This window comes from Lemur catta, chromosome 18 (genome assembly GCF_020740605.2).
Source record: "Lemur catta isolate mLemCat1 chromosome 18, mLemCat1.pri, whole genome shotgun sequence".
Taxonomy (NCBI): Eukaryota; Metazoa; Chordata; class Mammalia; order Primates; family Lemuridae; genus Lemur; species Lemur catta.
In genome coordinates this window covers 7,043,248-7,064,388 of record NC_059145.1, presented here as the reverse complement: position 1 = coordinate 7,064,388, position 21,141 = coordinate 7,043,248, and the positions used below count along the sequence as shown (strand labels likewise).

At 43.9% G+C, this 21,141-nt stretch overlaps 2 protein-coding genes across 4 annotated transcripts in view; one reads left to right on the top strand and one right to left on the bottom strand.

Moving 5' to 3' along the window:
• The window catches only part of SIMC1 (SUMO interacting motifs containing 1), a 78,332-nt gene extending 72,096 nt beyond the window's left edge, over positions 1-6,236 (top strand). The window contains exons 10-11 of one of the 2 annotated variants that reach the window (XR_006729868.1): positions 379-512; positions 5,723-5,802. Coding sequence is in view for 1 of the 2 variants with exons in the window: in XM_045530661.1 (XP_045386617.1) it covers positions 5,723-5,985 (263 nt within the window). In the remaining variant the exon portion in view is untranslated. Of the gene's footprint in view, positions 1-378; positions 513-5,722 lie in introns of both variants that reach the window. The other variant, XM_045530661.1, reaches the window with a different exon arrangement.
• Positions 6,237-6,648: 412 nt separating this feature from the next.
• Positions 6,649-20,272, bottom strand: KIAA1191 (KIAA1191 ortholog). 2 transcript variants are annotated; one of them, XM_045530659.1, is made up of 8 exons: positions 20,189-20,272; positions 18,712-18,798; positions 15,849-16,027; positions 12,827-12,953; positions 10,589-10,713; positions 8,498-8,604; positions 8,163-8,305; positions 6,649-8,049 (listed from the first exon to the last, which is right to left on the bottom strand). In XM_045530659.1, the coding sequence occupies exons 2-8, from the start codon at positions 18,737-18,739 to the stop codon at positions 7,841-7,843; spliced, it is 918 nt and encodes a 305-aa protein (XP_045386615.1). In that variant the 5' UTR covers positions 18,740-18,798; positions 20,189-20,272; the 3' UTR covers positions 6,649-7,840. The 2 variants fall into 2 exon arrangements, with proteins under 2 accessions (XP_045386615.1, XP_045386614.1); XM_045530658.1 differs by lacking the exon at positions 20,189-20,272 and adding an exon at positions 19,090-19,193.
• Between the last annotated feature and the right edge of the window lie 869 nt (positions 20,273-21,141).

Sequence of the window (21,141 nt, the reverse complement as noted above, 5' to 3'; positions counted from 1 at the left end):
AGACCAAGAATTAAGAGAAAGAAAACTATTTAAAACTAGTAGTTTGAAAACATTGTCCTACAAAGAACACAGCTGAATGGTGCGCTGAAATGGTCAGCGTCCTCGTCAGTCAGTGAGCATTTTACTGTGAGGGCCCCTTAGTGGTCTCTGCCCTCTGCACATGGTCTGCGGGTGTTGCTGAGGGCGTCTGGAGACCAGCCGGAGTTGTCCAGCTCCAAGAGGACAGAGGAAGGGAAGGAGTTAAAGAGCCCAAGCTTGCCCTTTGTTTAGGGGGAGCCTCTTAGCAGGGAGGAAGACAGCAAACAAGACCAGATAAATTCACATACACTGGCTTATATACCCCAATAACCTTATGAAGGTATCACTCCCATTTTACAGGTGGGAAAACAAGGACCAAGAGAGAAGTAAATGCAGAGCCAGGATTCAAACTTAGGTTTGTCACCAAAGTCAGTGTGCAATGAAAACACACTGGACGGAATTACTTTCCATGAAATCCTGGATGAGATTAGAAGGTGAGATTCTAAGGAATTTCCCACCCTCCATTTTCGAAACAGTCTGTACACTGCTAGATCACTTTTGTACAGACCTCGGAGAGAAGAACATCCTAAACCCCCATTTTACAAACATTTCCACGGAGGGCAGAGCAGCCCTACTGAAACATGGATGACAGGCTGTCAGTTGAGCTCATGCTCTCTGGCCAAGGGAACCAACACCCACACCCCAGTTTCATAGCCGTGTAGTTCAAGTTTGAGCCTCAGCAAAATTACAAATTGCTATCTTTCAGGGAGTTTTCCTGATGCTTGTGGATAGTTAAAACCTCTTATTTTGAAACTATGAATCCTAGGAACTTAAACATTTAATATTTAAATGAACAAAGTGCATGCTTTTCCTGAATCCCACTCAGCTAGACAGCTTAGGCAGGGCAGCCCACAGAGGTCAGGCACGAGTCATTCTGAGGAGAACCGTATACACAGCCTTTCCACAAGGAGCCCTGTCCACGGAGGGCAGAAAGGCAGAAGAGGTGGGAGCAGCTCAATCCATGCATTCCTCCAGGCAACAGATACCCGATGCCTTCTGTGCCTGGCTCTTTGGGAATACCTCAGTGAATAAGACCAGTATGGCCCTGCCCTTACATAGCTTATTGTTTAGTGGAGAGATTGACCCTAAACAATCATACAAGTAACATATAATTACAATTAAAATAAATGCTGTAAGGAAAGTACAAGTACACAAAACAAGAGAACCTAATCTCTTTTTTGGAAGGACCTCCCCAAAGAAGTGATATTTCACCTAAGATATGAAGTCATGGTGGTAGCCAGGCAAGTAGGGAGGAAGAGTTTTCTGGAAAGAAGGAACAGCATGTCCAAGGGCCCTGAGGCAAGAAGTTGTTTAGTGAGTCCAAGGAACATAGAACAAGCTAGTAGATCTGGGATGTAGTGAGCAAGAGGAGAATAGCACAAGAGGAGACTGAACCAGTAGACAGGATAGGACATGAAGGGCCTCCTCGGCCATGTTTAGGAAACTCAGCTGATGCCAAGAATGGAGGGAAGCCACCAAAGTGGTTTCGAGTGAGGCAGTGCCATGGTCAGATCTGTAAATGTAACAGGTTGCTCTGCCTGTTGTGAGTCGCTTGGCAGAGGGGTCAGGGGAGGGGCAATGTGAGTGTGGGGAGTGCAGCAGAGAAGGCAGGGGTGGGACAGAGGCACTTTGAAGTTCAGCTTCACAGGGCTGGAGTGACTGAGTCTGAAGGGTGACTCCCAGGGTTCTGCCATTACTGACATGGAGAGAAGTGGAGGAAGAGAGCTGCAGGGAAGATAAAGAGCTCAGTTTGATGTGTTAGGTAGGAGTTTCCTATAGTGATGATGATGATGATAAAATAATAACTAACTCCAGTATTGATCCAGAACCAATAATAAATAATACTATCAGCTAAAATATCTTGAGCCAGGCATTATGCTAAGCCCTTTTCAATGTTAAATTTGCTCATATAGTAATCAACAATCTCTGATGTAAGAACTCTCATCTCTGCTGAAGCATAAAGTCCAAGGCCTTGCCACGTGGACCAGAATGGCTGAAGTCCACTGCCATGATTTCCTCCCCCACGGGCAGTGCTTAGATGGGCACTGCTAGCATTTGCTTCTTTAAATCTCCTGCATTAGTTAGTAAACTCTAGATTTCTCTTTCTTGCATCCCAGTTCTTCCCTATTTTACCCTATTCGGTCAACTTTTCTTTCCATTTTTTTCAAAATCATTTTTATATTTTTCAGAGTAGTACATACCTTAAGAAAATCAAATTCTACCAAAATGCTCTTGTCCTCCTAAGACCATTCTCCATCAGTAGCAAAGTGAAATAAATCATATTTCCTTATTTACAACCCTCCAGATACCCCATTTGCTCTCAAAGGCCGAGCTCCTCAGCGTGAGGTGGCCTAGTGTACTTTCCAGTCCCATCTAGTACTACTCTCCTTCTTGCTACCCTGTTTTCTTTTTAAGTTTCTCATTTTATAAAGTCATTACTTTAGGTTAGCTGAAACATGTGATGTATCAAATGTAATTTTCATTGGCTTTCATGGATGCCATTAACATTTGGCATATACCTCCCCAGTGCTTTGACATAGTTCTGGAGGCTGGAAAATCCAAGGTTGAGAGGCCTGCATCTGACAAGGGCCTTCTTATTGCATCAGCCCATGGCAGAAGGCTTGCTACCCTGCAAAGCACGTTTTTCCCGCCTCAGGGCATTTGTGCTTGCTCTTCTCTCTACCTGGACTGCTTTTGCCCCTGGACCTTCGCATGGCTGCCTCCTTCTTATCCTTCAGGACTCAGCCCAGAGGCCCTCCCTGGCTAGAATGGGCTGCTTCCCTCATCTCCCCAGTGTTACTGTTTATCACAGCATCTGGTTTATTTCTTTGATTGCATTCACAACAAGCTATAATTAATTTTGTTGGCTTACTTACTGTCAGGCTTCCTGCAATTAGAATGTCAGTCTATAAGGACTGGGCCCAAGTCTCTGATTTCACTGTGTCCCTAGAGTCTAGTCCAGTTCCAGACATATAACAGGTACTCACTGTAAATTTTTGCTCATTGAATGTTGAAAGAGCCCTGCAATTGCATGTTAGGGCAGGTTTCTTTCCTGTGTTTGCAGACTTTTTGAACATACTGTAGTGTATTTATTTTACTTTCTTTTCAGATTACAATTAGGCCCACTGGGGTAAGTTTAGAGGGACTTTACTTTTCAGTATTTCATCTGAAGTTTGAGGAAAAACACTGAGCATATTATTTGAAAATGTAACCTAATATACTATTTAAAATAAGTTTATTCTGCTTCCTAAATTTCTGGACACACTGTAGTTCAATCCTTTTAATAACCTTGTTAGTGAACATGCCATTATCCACATTTCATAAATGAGGAGACTGAGAAAATGATGGTATAGTGCGCTGGGAGTCATGAAGTCCTCAGAACTCTCTTAGTACATTTGGCTTGTGTGTGACCTTGTGTTCCTTTGCCTCAGTTCCACACGCTTCTAGAGCCCTATTGGGGCTGGCCTGTGGATTTGGGATTCGATAACTTTATAACTGTTTTCCTCAGTATCTTCATTTTTAGACCTACAAAAGTTTAGTACAATGAACATTCATAAACCCATTACCCTGACTGACTAGGTGTTAACATTTTGCCACATTTGATTTGTCTATTGATCCATCTATATACATTTTTTTTCTGAAATGGATGAAAGTATAAGTTGCACCATCATAATTCTTCTGTTTAAATACTTCAGCATATACCTCCTAAGAAGAAGGATATTCTTGATAGAATATCATCTAATAGTGTCCCAATATCCTTTGTAGGTTATTGATTTTGTTTTGAGCCAGGATCTAGTCAAATATGAAGCATTGTAGCTGGCAGTCATACTCTTGGTCTCCTTTAGTCTAGCACAGTTCCCAGCCTTTATTTGTTTTTCATAACACAGATATCTTTGAAGAACCTAGGCCGATTGTTTTGTAGAATAGTCCATTAATTGGGATTGTCTAATTGTTTACACATGATCACATTCATGTTAAATACTCTTGTCAAAAACACTAAATAAAGATACACCTTCCTTCGCAGTGCATGACATCAAAAGGCAATGTCATTTTGTTTCCATTAGTGGTGATGTTACATTTGGTCATTTGGCTAAAGTAGTGTCTATCAGACTTCTCCCTTGTTTTCCTTTTGTTAATAGTAAGTAATCCAGAGGGTGAAACTTTGAGACCGTGAATATCCTGTTCAGCCATTCACTCAATGGTTTTAGCATCCATTGATGGTTCTTACCTGAATCAAATACAGTAGTAGGTTGAAAAGTGGTGACTTACTTTCTAGTTATACCTTCTATGTTTCTTAACTGGCCTTTGGGAAAAGGATCTTTCCCTCCGCTTCCCCCTCTTTTTTATTATGTGCTTAGGAGTTTTTAAAATTAAATGTATTATCACAGTGTATCAATTTTTAAAGTTCAATGTGTTAAAATAATCCATTTTTGTCATTTTATGACCACATTGTCCAAAGTGTGACCAACAGGAGCCGCCTTAAAGTTGGCTCCTAAGTCCTTTTGACAGGTCTCCATCAGTTTTAGAAGCATTCCCTTACTTTCTTATGAAAGGTGTTTCAGGTTCACCTTGTAATTTTCTTGCCTTGGTCTTTTCTCCAGATAAATTCTGATTTATTTGAATGGAAATGGTAGTTAGAAACCAAGGTCTGGGTGCCAGGTATGCTGATTGCTATTGAGGTGTCTCTGCTTCTAGGCCTTTTATGATGACAGAGCTACTAAATTATGTAATTTTTTTAAAACAAGTTTATACTGGTAACTCAATTTCTATTCTTTTTTTTTTTTTTTTTTTTTTTTTAGGCAGAGTCCCGTTCTGTCACCCAGGCTAGAATGCTTGGGGGTCAGCCTAGCTCACAGCAACCTCAAACTCCTGGACTCAAGCAATCCTTCTGCCTCAGCCTCTCAAGTAGCTGGGATGACAGGCATGCGCCACCATGCCTAATTTTTTGTATATATACTTTTAGTTGTCCAGCTAATTCCTTTCCAGTTTTTAGTAGAGACAGGGTCTCGCTCTTGCGCAGGCTGGTCTCGGACTCCTGAGCTCAAACAATCCACCCGCCTTGGCCTCCCAGAGTGCTAGGATTACAGCCGTGAGCCACTGCGCCCAGCCTATTCTAATACTATAGGATTCTTCCTCTTCTCCCACAGCAAGAACCCTTGTTCCCAATGACAGAAATATATTCATTTTATCTATCCTACAATACATACAAAATGATTGATTCACAATAAACCAGTACCACAAACTTAAGGTCAATATTTCCAGTTCTTTTCATAGAAATCTCCCTAAAGATACTCAAAATTCACTTGAATTTTTTTGAGTGGTTGTTAGTAATCTGAAATATAGTTTGTTTAATACAGGCTTGTTGTTTAAATCAGCAAAGGGTAAAAAACTAAAACCAAATGCAATTTTTTTTGGAATTTTTTTTAATATGTAAAACTTCTTGAGGACCAGGGAGAACCAAGAACATGGGACATTTTGGAAATGGAGTTAGCACCACAGGCACTCACATGGTCTTTGACTTGTATCCCAGTAGCTAGTCAATAAGTCTTTGCTGAGACCCTACCTACTAAAATTGGACTTCATCTTCTTAAGTCATAAAGGAATAAAAAGCCCTTAAGAGCAGTTGACCTTTTTCCTCTTTCAGAGCACTTACGGAGTTCAGTGATTGATCGAAAAGACTTAATAATCAAAAGGATTAAGCCAAAGCCCCAGCAAGGAGATGACATCACAGTGGTGGACGTGGAGAAGCAAATCGAGGCCTTCCGCAGCCGCCTGATCCAGATGCTGGGGGAACCTCTCGTCCCCCAGCTCCAAGACAAAGTGCACTTGTTGAAGCTCCTCCTCTTCTATGCCGCGGACTTGAACCCTGATGCAGAGCCCTCTCAGAAGAACTGGAGCAGCTCCTGAGGGCCTTCTAAGCACTGCACACCAAGAATACCTCCTGAACTCTATCTCCAACTACTTAGAAGCTCTAAAAGTATGAAAAGTAGTCAGTCTTACAGGACCAAACCTATCTTATTTACCTACAGGTTGTAATAACTTTCTCTTTAGTAAATATCTTTTTTTTTAAATCCTATCCTAACCTGTTCTCAAATATGGCTTAAATATACAAGGTGTATATATTTTTTAATAAATTATTTATCTATACTTTTTTGAAACAGGTAATACTATACACACTCTATGTTTAACATTTCAAGATGTGAGAAAAGAATCCCTCTGCTGAACAAACTCTATACATCAATGTTATGTCATTCAAGGTACTGACAACCTGTTTCTGAAGAGAAAGATTCACTTTTCCCTACTGGAACACAACTAGACACTGTACTAGACCTCTTATAATGCCTATGAATTTGACTTTGTGGCCAGTCTGTTAATATCCATATCCAATGTAATGAAGGGGGCAGAAATAAAAGGATCGAGTGTGTTATAAAACATTTGATGTTAAAAGGATAAAATAAAAATGCAACGATTTTTCAAAATACCAAGTTTACCATGCTTAGGTTCCATGACTATGGATAGGCAGAATGGAGTATTCTTAAAAGGACGAAAAAAAAGATATCCACACTCGAGAAAGTAGTAAGGATTTTTATTGTCCAAACGAGATCAAAACAGAAGACACAAATAAATTAATTGTTCTGATAACTGTAGACTCCAGGGCATCTCTATGGAAAGGTCAGCTCCTTAGGTACTGACAGATAAAAGACTATCCAAAACAAAAACAAGTATGAGACGGCTCAAGACAATGACTGAACATGTACAGAGTGAGGAGACATAAAAAGGCAGTTTCCCTATTTCTTTTCCTCAGTACGGTTATGTGTTGCATAAAGGAATGAGGCTCATTCTGGTGACAAATGCTTTCATATAGACAATTTTGAATTCTTCCATCTCCTCCTCCCAAAAAAGATTCAGGCCCTGACCTGATGAACAAGGAAATTAAAATAAGGCTACACTACTTTCACATGAACTCAAGACTATAATCTAATTGTAGTTACCATCTTTACTTGACATCCGTTTATCTACACCAAATCAGTAGACTGAATTTTCTCCCTTAGGAAGTTTTCAACCAAATTGGAGTTAAATTAATACATTAAAGTGCAAAAAAGGACATGCAAGCCTAGTGTTTGTTCTATGACATAAAAAAGAAACATCCCTCCAATAACACTGGCCCAAGAGGTACCACACGAAGAACTGGCTAAAGGCAAAGTGATCTACTGGGCATGCCAAAACGCAAGACAATTCCAGTTTCAGCCTGGAAAGAGGTCCCTGCCAAGTCTGGCTTTTAACTGTACCCAGGTCTCAAAAACAGATCTTAGGCCCACCTACCTGACAAGGCTGGTACACAGCACCAGTATAGTCAAGAGGCCCAAAGTTGTCTAAACTAGTCAGTGAGCACCTCTATGCCATGATTTGTCAGTGTTCACATTGATCGTGATAAAAGAACCAAGAAGCCTGGATTTTTAGAACAGCACAAACATTAATTACCTAGTAAGCAATGATCAAATTCTTGTCTAGGGTAAATGATACAAAAATAGGTCATCAAGTCCCCCATACACCATTGCTAAGATTTAATCTAACTTTAAAGCAGTACAAAATGGCTTCTTCCACACAACAAGGGCAAAGTTTGCACTAATGTTTCTCAAAAACCAATTGTGTCTTCAGGTCTAGCCTTAGTTTAAGAGATTTTTTAAAAATATACTTTTCCTATGTCAGAGCCAACGTAAAAGGGAAGTGGGGCTCTAGAATCCCTGGAACAGAAAGAGCTCTAGAAGCCAGTGGGTGTGAGCACATTCAAGTCACGGGGTTTGAGATTATGGGTCCGTGGGGGTTGTGTCTTCCCTTCTATCACTGGGATATCCATCTTGGGTGGCTTAAAGGTTGCTGGATCTTCAGCCATTCGGGTGGCCTGGGCTCGGATCAGTTCCATTGGAGAGGGTTTCTGGGCACCTTGGTAGGCCTGCGTGGCAAAACTTCCTACAGAGGTAAACCAGAGAGCAAATGATTTCAAAACCAATAGGTAGCTCCTGATTTATGACATGGCACAATGCCTGACACTTTGCTTCCATTTTTGAAGGCACTGCCCTTACCTGAATCATATTTCTGGAGGGGTCTTGTCCCAAAGAAGCTCCATTTATCTGATGGGTTTCTGTCTTTATCCCCACTTCCAGAATCCATGGTGGTAGGATTTGGGCCAGGTAAGGCTGTGGAAGAGCCAGAAGTGAACCAGCCTCTGGAAGAGAGAGAATAAAACATATACTAATATATTCTCTTCCCACACCCTTAGAAGTGTCTCACACCAAAAAGTAGGAACTGTGAACTAGCCCTTCTCACTCAGAAACCAAAGGCCTAAGTACAATTTTGTCCTCAGCACTAGCTTCCCCCTGAAGCACAGTGACACTCAGGGGTCACAGGAAGGGCTCACCTGGGCCTATGCTTAGGAGAAGAATGAGGGGTGCTGCTTGGGGTGGACTGGGCTGACGCAGGCTGCTTCTCTTCTTTTGTTATCTCTCCACTCTGTAGCTTTAGTTTCTGTTCAGATGGGTAAAAAGAGAGACTTTTTAAAAATGACTGCAAATCTAAAATAGCTACTAAACAGCTGAGTCTGGGCACAAACAATTTGGTTCACATTCTAACTTTAGGCACAAGAAAAAACAGCCATAGGTGGAATGGTTTTGGATGATATAACAGATATTCCCTTTGTTTTGCCATACTAGATGGAATCCCATCTTTTAAAAGAGGTATTCATCCTACAACATATCGCAAACATCTCTGTACTAAAAGCTCTACACTACAGCTTTTAGTTTCAGAAAAGTGAAGTAATTTCCCCACATGCACTCAGCCAGTAAAGTGGAAGAGCCAGAACGCAAGCTGCAGGCCTTCTAAGCAGGGCCTTGAGCTCTTCTCTCACTGCCTTTCCTACCATGCACACACCCGGCCATTCCTAGTCTCTCAAAGCCAGGACTCAGGCATGCTACGCTTCAGCTGAACACTTCCGCAGTCTCTCCTCCTCTCCCCTAACCAGCTACTCAGGGGTCCCTCAGCACTGCAAACATACGTCAACAGACTAGCAGTCTAGGAGCGGAGAGGCAACTCTACTTCTCAGTTCTAGAGCAAGGCTCTACCCTCCATGTCTAGTATGCCACTGCCTAGTCCAAGCTACATTCCAAACAAATGATCGTGTTTGAATTTTCTCAACACTCACCATGCCGCTTTATGTAAGATGACAATCTGTTATAAAATGGAGCTAGTTACCCCTAGCATTTCAGCTGTCCTCATGTTGTACTCCTGCGGGCAAGATGCAGAAAACAGGCCAACCAAAGTCAGCCCTACCATCCTATAAGGTGAATTCCTCAAATGGGATTCTAACTGACCTATCCTAGAAAGCTCTCGATTAAGTGTCAAAAGCTGACACAATACCCCTCTCTGGAAGCATCTGTCTTGTCTGAGAGTTTAAACTGGCCACCAGCCCAACTCTGATCCCCTATAGCAGTGGTTTTTAAACTTAGCCTGCAAAAGAATCATGTGGAATGCTCATGTCTTATATCCCTTCCCCAGCCACCAGATCCACATTCTCATCCCTCTTTCCGTACGCTGTGTATCATGCCCTTCCCGGCCTTCCGTGCTCTCCTCACACCCAGCAGAACTCTCACAATAAAGCTTGTAACAGGGTTGGGTTATGACCTGTCCTTGCCTACAGAAGGCAGTCCAAATTTCTGAGCTGTATAGTGCCCCTTCAGCAGCCAGACTCTCAGACTACTTTGGAAGAAGGATGAAAAAACCAACAGGAAGTAGGGCATCCGGAGACTTGCTGAGTTCCAGTACTGTGACTGGCTACATATACGACCATGGGCCTCATTTTCTCCACTTATGGAGAATAGTATCTGCTTCAAAGGATCCATGTGAAGATTAAGTGAATGCAAGTGCTTCACAAATTATAAAACCCTATTCAGTATAAAGTGGTATTCTCTGAAAGTTATTTGAAACTATTCACTCAAATATTTACTTATCGTTAAATTAACCTTACCAAAATTATTACTCATTCACTATAGAAATGAAATAGCAAAAACATTCCAATTCCACATTTGATTTTAACTTGTTAAAAATTAAATATAATGTTCCTTTCCAGTTAAACTGTTACCTCTGTTAAAACTGCCCAATTCTCTTCTCTCTCGCTCAAGGTCAATCACTGTGGTACATGAAACCATCCATATTTGCTTTATAGTTCATAAAGTACTCATAAATAAGCTGACAATCTCATTTGATCTTCTAACCAGAAGTAAGCAAAACAGATACCCCCACTTTATAGATGAAGAAACAAAAACTACAAGGCTAAGAGCTCAGGAGCCTGCAGAGGTGGGACTAACCCAGTTCTAAAATCCTTTGCCCAACTTTCTTCCAATCACTCTTCACCACTCCCAGCTAGCTGAGCTGGAAACTTCTAAACCACAGCCACTTTTCAAGCCATGAATGCTGACGGTTTTGTTTTTTGGAAGTTCCTAAGAAAGCAGCTTACGTGGAGTGCTTCTGCCACTCGAAGGTACTTGGTCTCCTCGGTGGTGAGGCCCTTGTGGGGTGTGTAGCCAGCATCTCTCAGCCCTGCCTGTTGCTCAAAACGCTGAATGCTCTCCTGGGTCTGTTCTAGGGACAGAGGAAATGATAGTCATGCCCATCCCTACTCCCATCACAAACTGAGGAGAACACAGATAGCTGCTGTTCTCCCCAGAAGCAAGAGACCACACTGACCATCCAAGGAGGAAGGGTTGTTTGCCCAGAGAGGCATCATAGCAGTAATTCCTATCCTCACACAATGGTTCTCTCTAACCAGAAGGAAGCCTTCCCTCACACCAAGCTAAAGAACAGATTATTCCCAAAGGGATAGCTGAAGAACCTCCAGGTAAACACTCCTCTTAGCTGTGCACTGTGACATTGTCTCTGCATTTAGAAATGCAGCCTGGAGAAGGTAGCTGACATTCAGACAGTAAAGATTCTCCAAATACAAAGTTTTCCAAGAGACTCACCACCCTCGTCACCCACACAAAAACTTTTCCCAAAGAGAAATTGGGCACATTCAGGCTAGATGGCACCAAGGTTCCAACCAGACTCAAACCAGAGAGCCTGCCTTGAACTAGCCAAAGTCCTCTGATCCACCATTGTTGCTGCGTAAAGTGGCCCGTCACAGTGCCCGGCACAGCTGACACGCTGCACTCCACATTCGTCCTCTGACCAGTTAGCTCGGTCAGCAAGTCAGTTCCACCGTGGAACGAATGGCAGCTGGCTGTTTGCTTAATCTGTATACAAACTATATGTAGGAATGTGGCAGCTGTGGATCGAAAGTCTAGACGCCAGATGCATTTTATGACCCAGTCATTCCTCTTCTAAGGAAGTATTTCTATCAGAAATAGAAACAGAGAAAAAACCTAAATGCATAAAGATTTTCTCCAGTCTTACCAGGTAGTCACATGAAAATTTACAAAGTGAGAAAGGATTTAATGAACTACAGTATACCAATACCAGGATCTCAAATGCAGCTTTTTCTTAAAAGTTAAGACTATAGCAACATGGTTAAATATTAAATATTAGTTGAGAAAAACAGAATGGTATGTCTACTATACCTGGAATTATATTAAAATATGCATATATGTGGAAGTGAATAAGCCAAGTAAGTATCTGAGTAACATTGGTATGTTGAGGTGTTATAATATTCTGAACTGTTGGTAAACTGTATTTTCTTTTTTTTTTTGTGACAGAGTCTCACTCTGTTGCCCAGGCTAGGGTGCCATGGCGTTGGTAAACTGTATTTTCAATAAAGAAGTTATACTGTGCTAAAAGACCAATGACTAAGTTTTCTAACACTGCTAGAACACATTCTCAATCTTGCAAAATACAAGTAGGAGTTGCTGATTCAAAAGGTGCATTTATGTGTAAATAAGCAAAAACCAAAGTAAGAGTCTGGACTTTCGGTTCTCTAGGAATTGCCCAAGACAAAGTGATGCCCTGAAGTCAAGGGCTTCTGACTTCAACAATGAGCCAACCAAGAAGAACCTCTATGTACCTTACCCAGTAGGGGCATACTGCTGACAAGCAGAGTATGTATCTAATAATCATTAACTTCCTACCGCAGTTAGAATGGCCCTCCAGAGCAAAGAGGTTCAGTTAACTTGTTGTAAGGTTTAAAAAAAAAAAATGCAGGCTCTCTTATGTCAGGCCTCATTAGGACCAATCACATATTCTTATCGACATCTGAGGCACCAAAAACCTGGTCCTCTTCCCAGTGGACCAATTTTGAGCTGTTTAATTAAAAATCTATGCATATGTAGGGCAAATGGGAGATGCCTCGGTGCACTGCCTTCTCCAGCAGAGCTGAGACAGCGATGGCAGTAGCTCCCAGCCACTGCACACCGGGCCACCTAATCCTCATCACCTCAGCCTCAACCTGCCAGCTGGAGTCCCCATTTTATAAAGGAGGAAACAGTCTCTGCAGTTACACAACCTGCCCAAGACCACAGTGACAGATATGGGAAGATAGCAACAAAGCAGCCAGAAAGCACCTAAATCAGCTGAGGTGCTTAATGTTTGTCACATCTTCCAGCTAAATGGAGCTTCAACGCTGAGGTGGAGTCAGCAGCCAAACTGCCATTTGCTAGGAGGCGCTGAGTAGGCACTTTTGCAGAATCATCCCCAGACGGGAGGCAGGAAGCCTAAACTCTTCCCGCCCCTCCTTCACTCCGCTCTGAGGGTGAAGAGAGCTTACTTGTGATCAGAGAATTCATGATGACATGGGTAGCTTTAGCCTTCACCACCGGGGCCTTGTCCGTACTGTCAGTGGCCGATGACAGGGTCATGGCAGGGGAGGATACACTGGCTTCTCCTTCCTCCACCTGTTCGAGAGGCAAGGAAGTACTTGAGCAGGGCAGGGGGGTCACACACCTAAACTTACTCCTGTGGGGAAGAAGTTACTGAAATAACTTTAATCTGAAAAGTGAGGAACTGTTTGAAGGGGGCAGTTAGTTGGTCATCCCAACCCCATTAGATTTTGTCACCATGGATAACAGTGATGAAAGACATGTGAATAGCTTAGATTTATAAAAGTGGAAAGTCAGAATTTGAAGGTCTGAGGTCTACCTTCCCATGCTATGGCCACGCAATATACCATAGTACTATGCTCATAAGAATGTACGAGATTCTCATTCTCAGCAAAACAAACAAAGAATGCAGGAGAAACACCTATTAATAAGGACTTGACCACTACACTAGACTTCACTTAGTTAACCAGAGCATTCACTAAGTAGTTCTCAAACTTTGTCAAAGCGTCAGAATCACCTGGAGGGCTCGGTACACAGACCGCTAAGAGTTCTGATTCAGTAGGTCCAGGCTGGTCTGGGGTAGGACCCAAGAATTTATGTTTCTAACCAATTCCCAGGTGACACTGCTGCTGCTGGTCCAGAGACCGCACTTTGAGGACCACTGCTCTAAAGGTTCAAGGAACAGTCTTTTAAAACAAACAATCTACTTAGCTCCTGATCCTTAATGTGCAAGAGCTGGGAGCATCCACCTTCTGTACTCTAAACACCTGACACCACGCTCAGGCCTAGCAGGGAGGACAGAATGAGCCTTATTCTTTATCCTCTGCTTCTCCAGAGCAACTAACAAAGATGCTCAGAAAAGAGGGACACAGAATATTGAAATGTTGTAGCCTTACCACGAAATAGAATTTATACTCTTCAGCTGTGACCTGACTCAAGTAAAACCTGAACCCACATTTTCTTACTTGGAAGATGGTTGATTCCTAACACGTGGATAGTTAGGGCCAATGAAAAAATTCACGTAATCAGTCCAGTTTGACTCATCTGCTCTCCTTTAAGAGAGCAGTTGTTCCTGGCCGGATGTGGTGGCTCAGGCCTGTAATCCTAGCACTCTGGGAAGCTGAGGCGGGAGGATCGCTTGAGCAAGCTCAGGAGCTTGAGACCAGCCTTAGCAAGACCCTGTCTGTACTAAAAATAGAAAAATTAGCCATGCAAGAGTGAGACTCTGTCTCCAAAAAAAAAAAAAAGAGAGTGCAGTTGTTCCAAATCGTCAGCTGTTCCAGCTGAGGCGCAACAGGAAACCAGAGGCCCATTCACTGCCTTGGGAAGGGCCCAGCAGCTTTTATACGTGAAAACCGTGTGCCGCCCGTGGAAGCACCCGCCAGGAGCCCTGCCTGTTTCCTGCTCTAGTCTCTCGGGCCCACTGCTCTGACATCACAGGCAGGCTGTGGGGGCCTTTTCTCCTAGCACTTCCACTACTTTTTACGTAGAACATTTTCTCCTGAACAACTGACTGGGTCATAGTTCAGTAGATAACTGATATAGGGAACTTCCCCCAGAGCTATAGGGGATGCGTGCTTAGAAAGGAGCTCTCTCTTCTGAAAGCATATTGGAAGGGAAAAACTCATTAGAAGGAATCAAATACAGCTCTACTAAGAGAAAGTTAAACTGGGAGCCAGTAGTCATAATACTGGTTACACACCTACTATAGTGTGTGCCAAGCCCTTAAATCTTATTGAATTCCACAACGCCTTTATGACATAATGTATTGCCCTCTCTCAGACGGAGCAGAGCCACTGTGACTCAGCCGGAAAGCCGTGTCCCCAAGGTCATTTGGGATTCACACCCAGGTCTGTTTAAGCAGACTCTCACTGTGTACTTCCTGTCCGGCCCTAAGCTACCATGCAGCTCAAAGTCCAGTGAAACCTAGCTGCAGGTTAAATGGCCTTATCTGAACTTGGCAGGCCTAGTTTTTCAGGCAACAGTATAACCTTTCTTGTATTCTTGGTGGTTGGAGAGTCAGAGGTGAGAGTCCTGAAGTCAGGAAGCATGGGCCTCAGCAACACAACTACAGCGAGCACGCAGGAACCTAGGACACCAAACTGCACAAAAGGGCCGTGAGGTTAGATCACGATGTGTATGAGAAACGGCCTTGGGAAGGAGGCAGCTCTTACAGAGGACAGCCATGGGAAAAAAGCCATTGAGGCAGGAGGAACAGCATGAGGAAAAGCACAGCATGTGTTAAAGAACACTGATTTTTTCCCCTCAATCACAAAATGAACATTTTTTTTGGAATCTACCTTATGCTGGGCCCTCTGCTAGATACTACAGATGGAGTACAAACTTACATATGGCCCCTGCCCTCAAGGAACTAAGGAAGGTAACAAAGTAATGGAGGGATTGTGACGGGTAAGGGAGCTATCGCTCTCAAAGTATTATCAGGAGGATGGAAAGGTCAGCAAAAGCTTCACAAAAGGGATTTGAGCTCAGACTTAAAGAATAGCATTTGAAAGGCAAATGGAGTGGGCGGAGGGCCAGATATAGGATGGATGGTAAACATCCTAAGCAGTCCCAGCAGTGTGAGGCAAAGACTTGGAGGCAGAAAATAGCCTATGAAGTGCAAGAATTCTTAGGTAACTTGCATGGCTGGATCACTGGGTAGGGGGGCTGGGGACAGGCAAACAGGACCTAGATCATGCAGAACCAGACTGTGCTAACAAGCTTGGATTTAACGAAGTGGGGGGTAGGGGGTGGGGATACAGAAGAGTCTCAGGTAAAAGACACGGCCATTCTAGTTTTTAATTAAAAATAAAAAAAGACACACCAACTGTAGCTGAGGCACAGAAAACATACACAGGGAGTGGCTGCTGCCCAATTCTAAGGGTACGGGGATCCACTAAAGGTTTCCGGAGCAGAGGAAGGAGAACAAAGGGATCAAGTTTGCCAGAAGCAGCCAGCAGAGTCAGGTACCTTGGCGAGGTGCTGATACTTGCGCTCTGGAATCACTGGCTTCCAGGGGATGCTGCCCATGTCCGATGGAGGAGGAGTCATGGGCGCAGGGTCCTCGAGGGCATCATCATAGCTGAATGCCCGGCGACATATCCCGATGGGCAGGGACATCTTGCCTAGAGGCCCACCAGGCTCAAGTGCTAAGAACAGAGACACCTGTCAAGATGGGTTCAGCAACTAAACATACTAGTAGCTTTAATCTGTAGGAAGGAAAACCCTGAAACACTTATTCTGGACAGAGCAAAAAAAAAAAAAAAAAATAGCTTGTTCTGGAATAGCTAATCCAGTCAAGGAAAGATAATAGTACTAATCCCTTCCTCTATGCTTGACCACTTTGGATTCTCCACTTAACCCACTCAGCAGCCCCCATCTGTTTGCCATTTAGGAAACCTGTAGTTCAATTTAAATTTACCTGAGCACGGTCACACAACTTCAAAGCACAGTTTGGAATCAAAACCTAAACCTATATAATTTCAAAAAAGCCACACCCTACTGGAATACCAAGACTCTCAATCCACGCAAGACTGAGGATACAAAATGAATGACAGGCCGGGCACAGTGGCTCACGCCTGTAATCCTAGCACTCTGGGAGGCCGAGGCGGGCGGATTGTTTGAGCTCAAGAGTTCGAGACCAGTCTGAGCAAGAGTGAGACCCCCCCCATCTCTACTAAAAATAGAAAGAAATCATATGGACAGCTAAAAATATATATAGAAAAATGAGCCAGGCATGGTGGCGCATGCCTGTAGTCCCAGCTACTCAGGAGGCTGAGGCAGAAGGATTGCTAGAGCCCAGGAGTTTGAGGTTGCTGTGAGCTAGGCTGACGCCATGGCACTCTAGCCAGGGCAACAGAGTGAGACTCTGTCTCAAAAAAAAAAAAAAAATGAATGAGAATATGAAGTTCTTGTTCCCATTTTATAGATGAGGAGACTAAGGCCTAGAGATAAAATGATTTGCCCAAGTTCATAAAGAAAATGGTTAGCTGGGGCCTGCCCATTGTCTGACGGCAAACCCTCTGCCTTCCCTACCTCACCAAAGAAAACAACAGTACTACAAGAAATACGTCATCTGGCAGAGCCAATTTCCATCACATAAAGTGTTGACAACCACTCTCACAAAGCACTTTTAGCTGACCCTGCTGTTCCTGTCCACTGGAACTGACTGCCCATTGTCCCACTATGACGCGGGCACCTCCCTTCAAGGGCACTCTTAGCTGTGCCAGATCAGGAAGCCAAGTTCATTTTGTTTGGTTTGCTAATCCTTTCATATTAGAACTCACGTCCAGAGCCTGCCTTCAAGGTGACATTTTCCTCTTGCTAAAATTATGTAACTGCACTAAGACATCAACTTGCCTGGCAATTAAGTCCAAAACCACAAAAGACTTCATTTAAACAGCAAGGGACAAAGAAGCTACCATTACTATTACTATTAATAATAATTACTAACAAATCCATAGAAATAGAAGGAGGATTACTGGTTGCCAGGGGCTGGAGACAGGGGCAATGAGATGTGACTGCTAATGGTATGAGGTTTTCTTTCGGGGGTGATGAAATTGTTCTGCAGTTAGATAGTGGTGATGTCTGGAGAACCTTGTGAATATACCAAAAACCACTGAGTTGTTCATTTTAAATGGGTGGATTTTATGGTATGTGCATTATATCTCAAAACAAACACACAAGCAAAAATAATCACTGAATACTCCTCCTTGCTATGCACTCATGTCCTTCATCTTATCTAGTCTTTATTAAGCACATATTCTTCCTATTTTCCAGCTCAGGAAACTGAGGCATAGATCTTAAGCAACTTGCCCAATATCACCCAGCTAGCAAGTATGGGCTGGGGACTGAGATGCATACCTAAGCCAGCGCTCACACTCTGCATGCAACACTCCATGCTCCCAACATTCCAAAACATTAACCTAATGAGTACAACCCTGTGACTCAGGATGGTTACAGAGAGTTTGTGGTAATCACAGCAACAATGAAAGACAAACTACAACACAAGCTGATGATGTTAGAGACCTACAGACGGCTCTGATCTACACTGGGGGGAACAGGGAGACTTCTATTAACCCACCTATTTTGGGAGCAATTTCTAAACCATAAAGACACCCCCAGTAGTCATGCTAAAAATAATAAAGTCAGCTAATATTTACTAGGAAATATATTCCTATAAAGAGAGACCAAAAATTTTTCTGGGCAGCAAATGCATATTCATCACTAACTCTTAACTCACATTTTCACATATTTTATGTTTAATATTTACAACAACTCTGAGAAATAGGTACCATCACCTTTCTTCATCATCACACTTTACTGACAATCAGAAATTGAATGATTCAGATATTATTCAAAAATCACTTTCTCTTCCCATAAAACAATTCAAGGAGGAATTAGTGACTTCAGTAACTCAGAAATTGACTCCCTAAAATGTTGCTGTGAGCATTTTCATGATTAAGTTCAATCTGCCATTAAAGGCTGGTTCCTTTTTGCCCAGAGCTCCATCCCACCCCACCTTCACTCCCCCCAAAAAGGTGAGTTTAATCACTTTGGAACATACAACAAGAACTATACAACTTATTCTAAATTCTTATTTCTTACTCTGTAGAAAAGTAACAAACTTGTTATATCCTTAAATGAAATGATTGTTCCTTTTAAGTTAAGGATTCATACCATAGCTGGGTGGTTAAGAAGATAATATTTAACAGATGACAATCTATTAAGTCTAAATAGCCACCAGGTGGCAGAGAGTAACCATTAATATATAGTTCAGATAAAATGGTTTCTATTTAACTTAAATGACTTGACCAAAAAGAATTAAGTTTACCAGGTACTTCTGGTTGTCTTGAAGCCATTGAAAGACTGGGATCCAGATGCTTTTTGTATATAGAATTCGGAGCTGAGTCCCTGCCACCTAGTAAAAATAACAAAGGGCATTTTCTTATGGTAAACACCAAAGAATAGCTCCAAAGCTGTTCTTTTGACAGGAACACAAATTTTTTCCCCACAAGGCTTCCCCTAGGAGAAGGCACACAGAATTTTATGGCTTGTTTACAAAGTTAAAACATACACACAGGAGCCAGTGAGTGACAAACATGCCAATGAAAACAGGATAAAGTCAAGGTCTGGCCACACCCATGGCTGATCTTAATCCCTGTGAGAAAACAAAGCTAAGACACTATACATGGTGAAAAAATCACCTTACCACAGTGAAATTATGTGACGACTATGCTGACAGACAGATGTTAATGAGGAACATTGTCCAGCTGCTGCAAATTAGCAAAACTTCCCGGGAAGAGTCCATCCAGAGGTTCTAGTAACAACAAACAACCAGCATTGGTACAACCCTTCAGAATGTGCCGAACACATTCCTGTGCGCTCTTTTATTCCCCGTAACAACCTCGCAAGGGGTATTATACTCATTTCCTTAACTCACAGCAAGGGCCTAGGTACTAGAGTAGGTAAATTCATTCTTTATTGCGAAAACTAACTAATATTTATAGCGTCTTAGCTTGTCTTTTAACTCTTGCAGCAACACAGCAGAGCAGGCATTATTTATCCCAAATTTAAAGAGAAGGAAACTAAAAATCAGAGGCGTTAAGTGATTTGTCCAAGGTCACAGATAAGTGGCCCATCTGCAAGGCAGGTAGTTTCATCCCCACTTTACAGAGGAGTTAAAACAAGGCCCTGAGCAAGTCTAGTCACTGTGCTTACTTTTCAGCTTCCTACACTGCCCCTCTATTCTGATACAGCTCAAAGAGCAACCCACTTAGTTCTTTGCTAAAGAGCATCGCAAAAACCAAACCCTTTCGGGCCAGGGAGCATTCTCCGTCCTGATACATCCCCTTCCCCTTTTCCCGCAGCCCTCACCGTCCCTCACACCTCTCCTTCGCAAGACACCAGTCAAAGTCACCAGGATTTGAAAGGCTAGGTCTGACCCGACAGCCCCTCCCACCCCTGGAGGCTAAGAAAGACTAAGAAGATTGGGGCCGGGCCGGCACAAGCCGTAGGGTAGGGCAAGGCGGGGGCTCGAGAGACGAGGGGGAGGACGAGGAGTGGGAGGTGCTGGGCTGCGCTGGTCCGACGAAGGGAAGACGCCCCGCACCGGGGCTCCGGAGCATCAGCAGCAGAGACAAAGCCACACTGGGTGGCCCCAAGCAAGCGGGGCAAGTGAGCCAAGGGACGGCCAGGGTAAGGGGTGAGGGGAGAGGCACGGAGGGCCCGGAAGCGCACCGCCCCGCGCCCCCCAGATGCGCGGAAGACGCAGCTGCGGGAAGGGCCCAGGCCCGCCATCGGGGGTTCACCTGTTCTCGTGCTGCCGCCGCGGAGCTGCCTGCAGCCCAAAGTCCGACACTAAAGTGGCTCCGAGGACCCACATCTCCCGAAAGGTTGTGGCGCAGTTTGGACCCAAGCCATCGTGAGAGCGGCGGCCACAGCGGAGGCTCCCGTACCGGCCCGGGCACACTAGAGGCCGGCCGGCAGCCGCGGTGGTAAAGCCTCCCGGGAGCGCGGCACGTCTCGCGAGACTCGGCCCGCGAGGCGCTCGGGGCGCGCCGGGAGTTGTAGTTCGCGATCGGGAGGCCCCACGCCCCCCGCTGGCTGCGAGGGCTGCGGGTGTGGAATCCGCCGGCTCCGAAAGGAAAAGCTACCCTTACCACCACTTCCTCAGCGCCTGTTCTGTGCCTGTGTCCGTGACTGGCTGAGAGAAGGTGGAGATGGCATAGTAAAGTGACACCCACAAACCCAAGTCCGCAAGGCTCAGAAAGGGCTGCCGAATGTCGGCGCTTGTCACCCTGTTTTTCCCAATTCACGGAGGTGAAGCTGAGGCTGGGAGAGCTGAGAATTAATTCTCTTTGATTAATAAGCGGTGCAGTGAGCAGCGACTGTCTTCCAAGAACAGCTGAGTTAGGCAGGGTTTATACCAGCAGCCGAACCGGAAGGGGGAGCGCACCGCGCCTGGTCCCCTAGTATCATTTCCCCTTTACGCTAAGGAAAGTGAGGCTTGGAGAGGTGCCAACGCAGATGTCACATCCTGAAGGAAGACTTCTCTTTTCCCTGAAGGATTTACACATAGAACAAAGGAAAAAAGTTGAAGCGGAAGAAGACATTGCAAAGGCCCACCCGCCTTTCCACCCCAGTCCCAAGCTTGCCATCAGGGCTCATCTCAGGAGGGCTGTGGGTGCTGAGGGTGGAGCTCACGTTTAGATTTGAGCATGTGAGTTCTGCCAGGTATACTGGCAGGACTGAGAGGCTTCGA

Coding starts and splice junctions, on each gene's coding strand:
- KIAA1191 (XM_045530659.1), bottom strand. CDS start 18,739: ATGGCTTCAAGACAACCAGAAGTACCTG. Junction 12,954..15,848: donor AGTATCAGCACCTCGCCAAG/GTACCTGACTCT, acceptor CCTCTCGAACAG/GTGGAGGAAGGAGAAGCCAG. Junction 8,605..10,588: donor GAGTGGCAGAAGCACTCCAC/GTAAGCTGCTTT, acceptor CCATCTGAACAG/AAACTAAAGCTACAGAGTGG.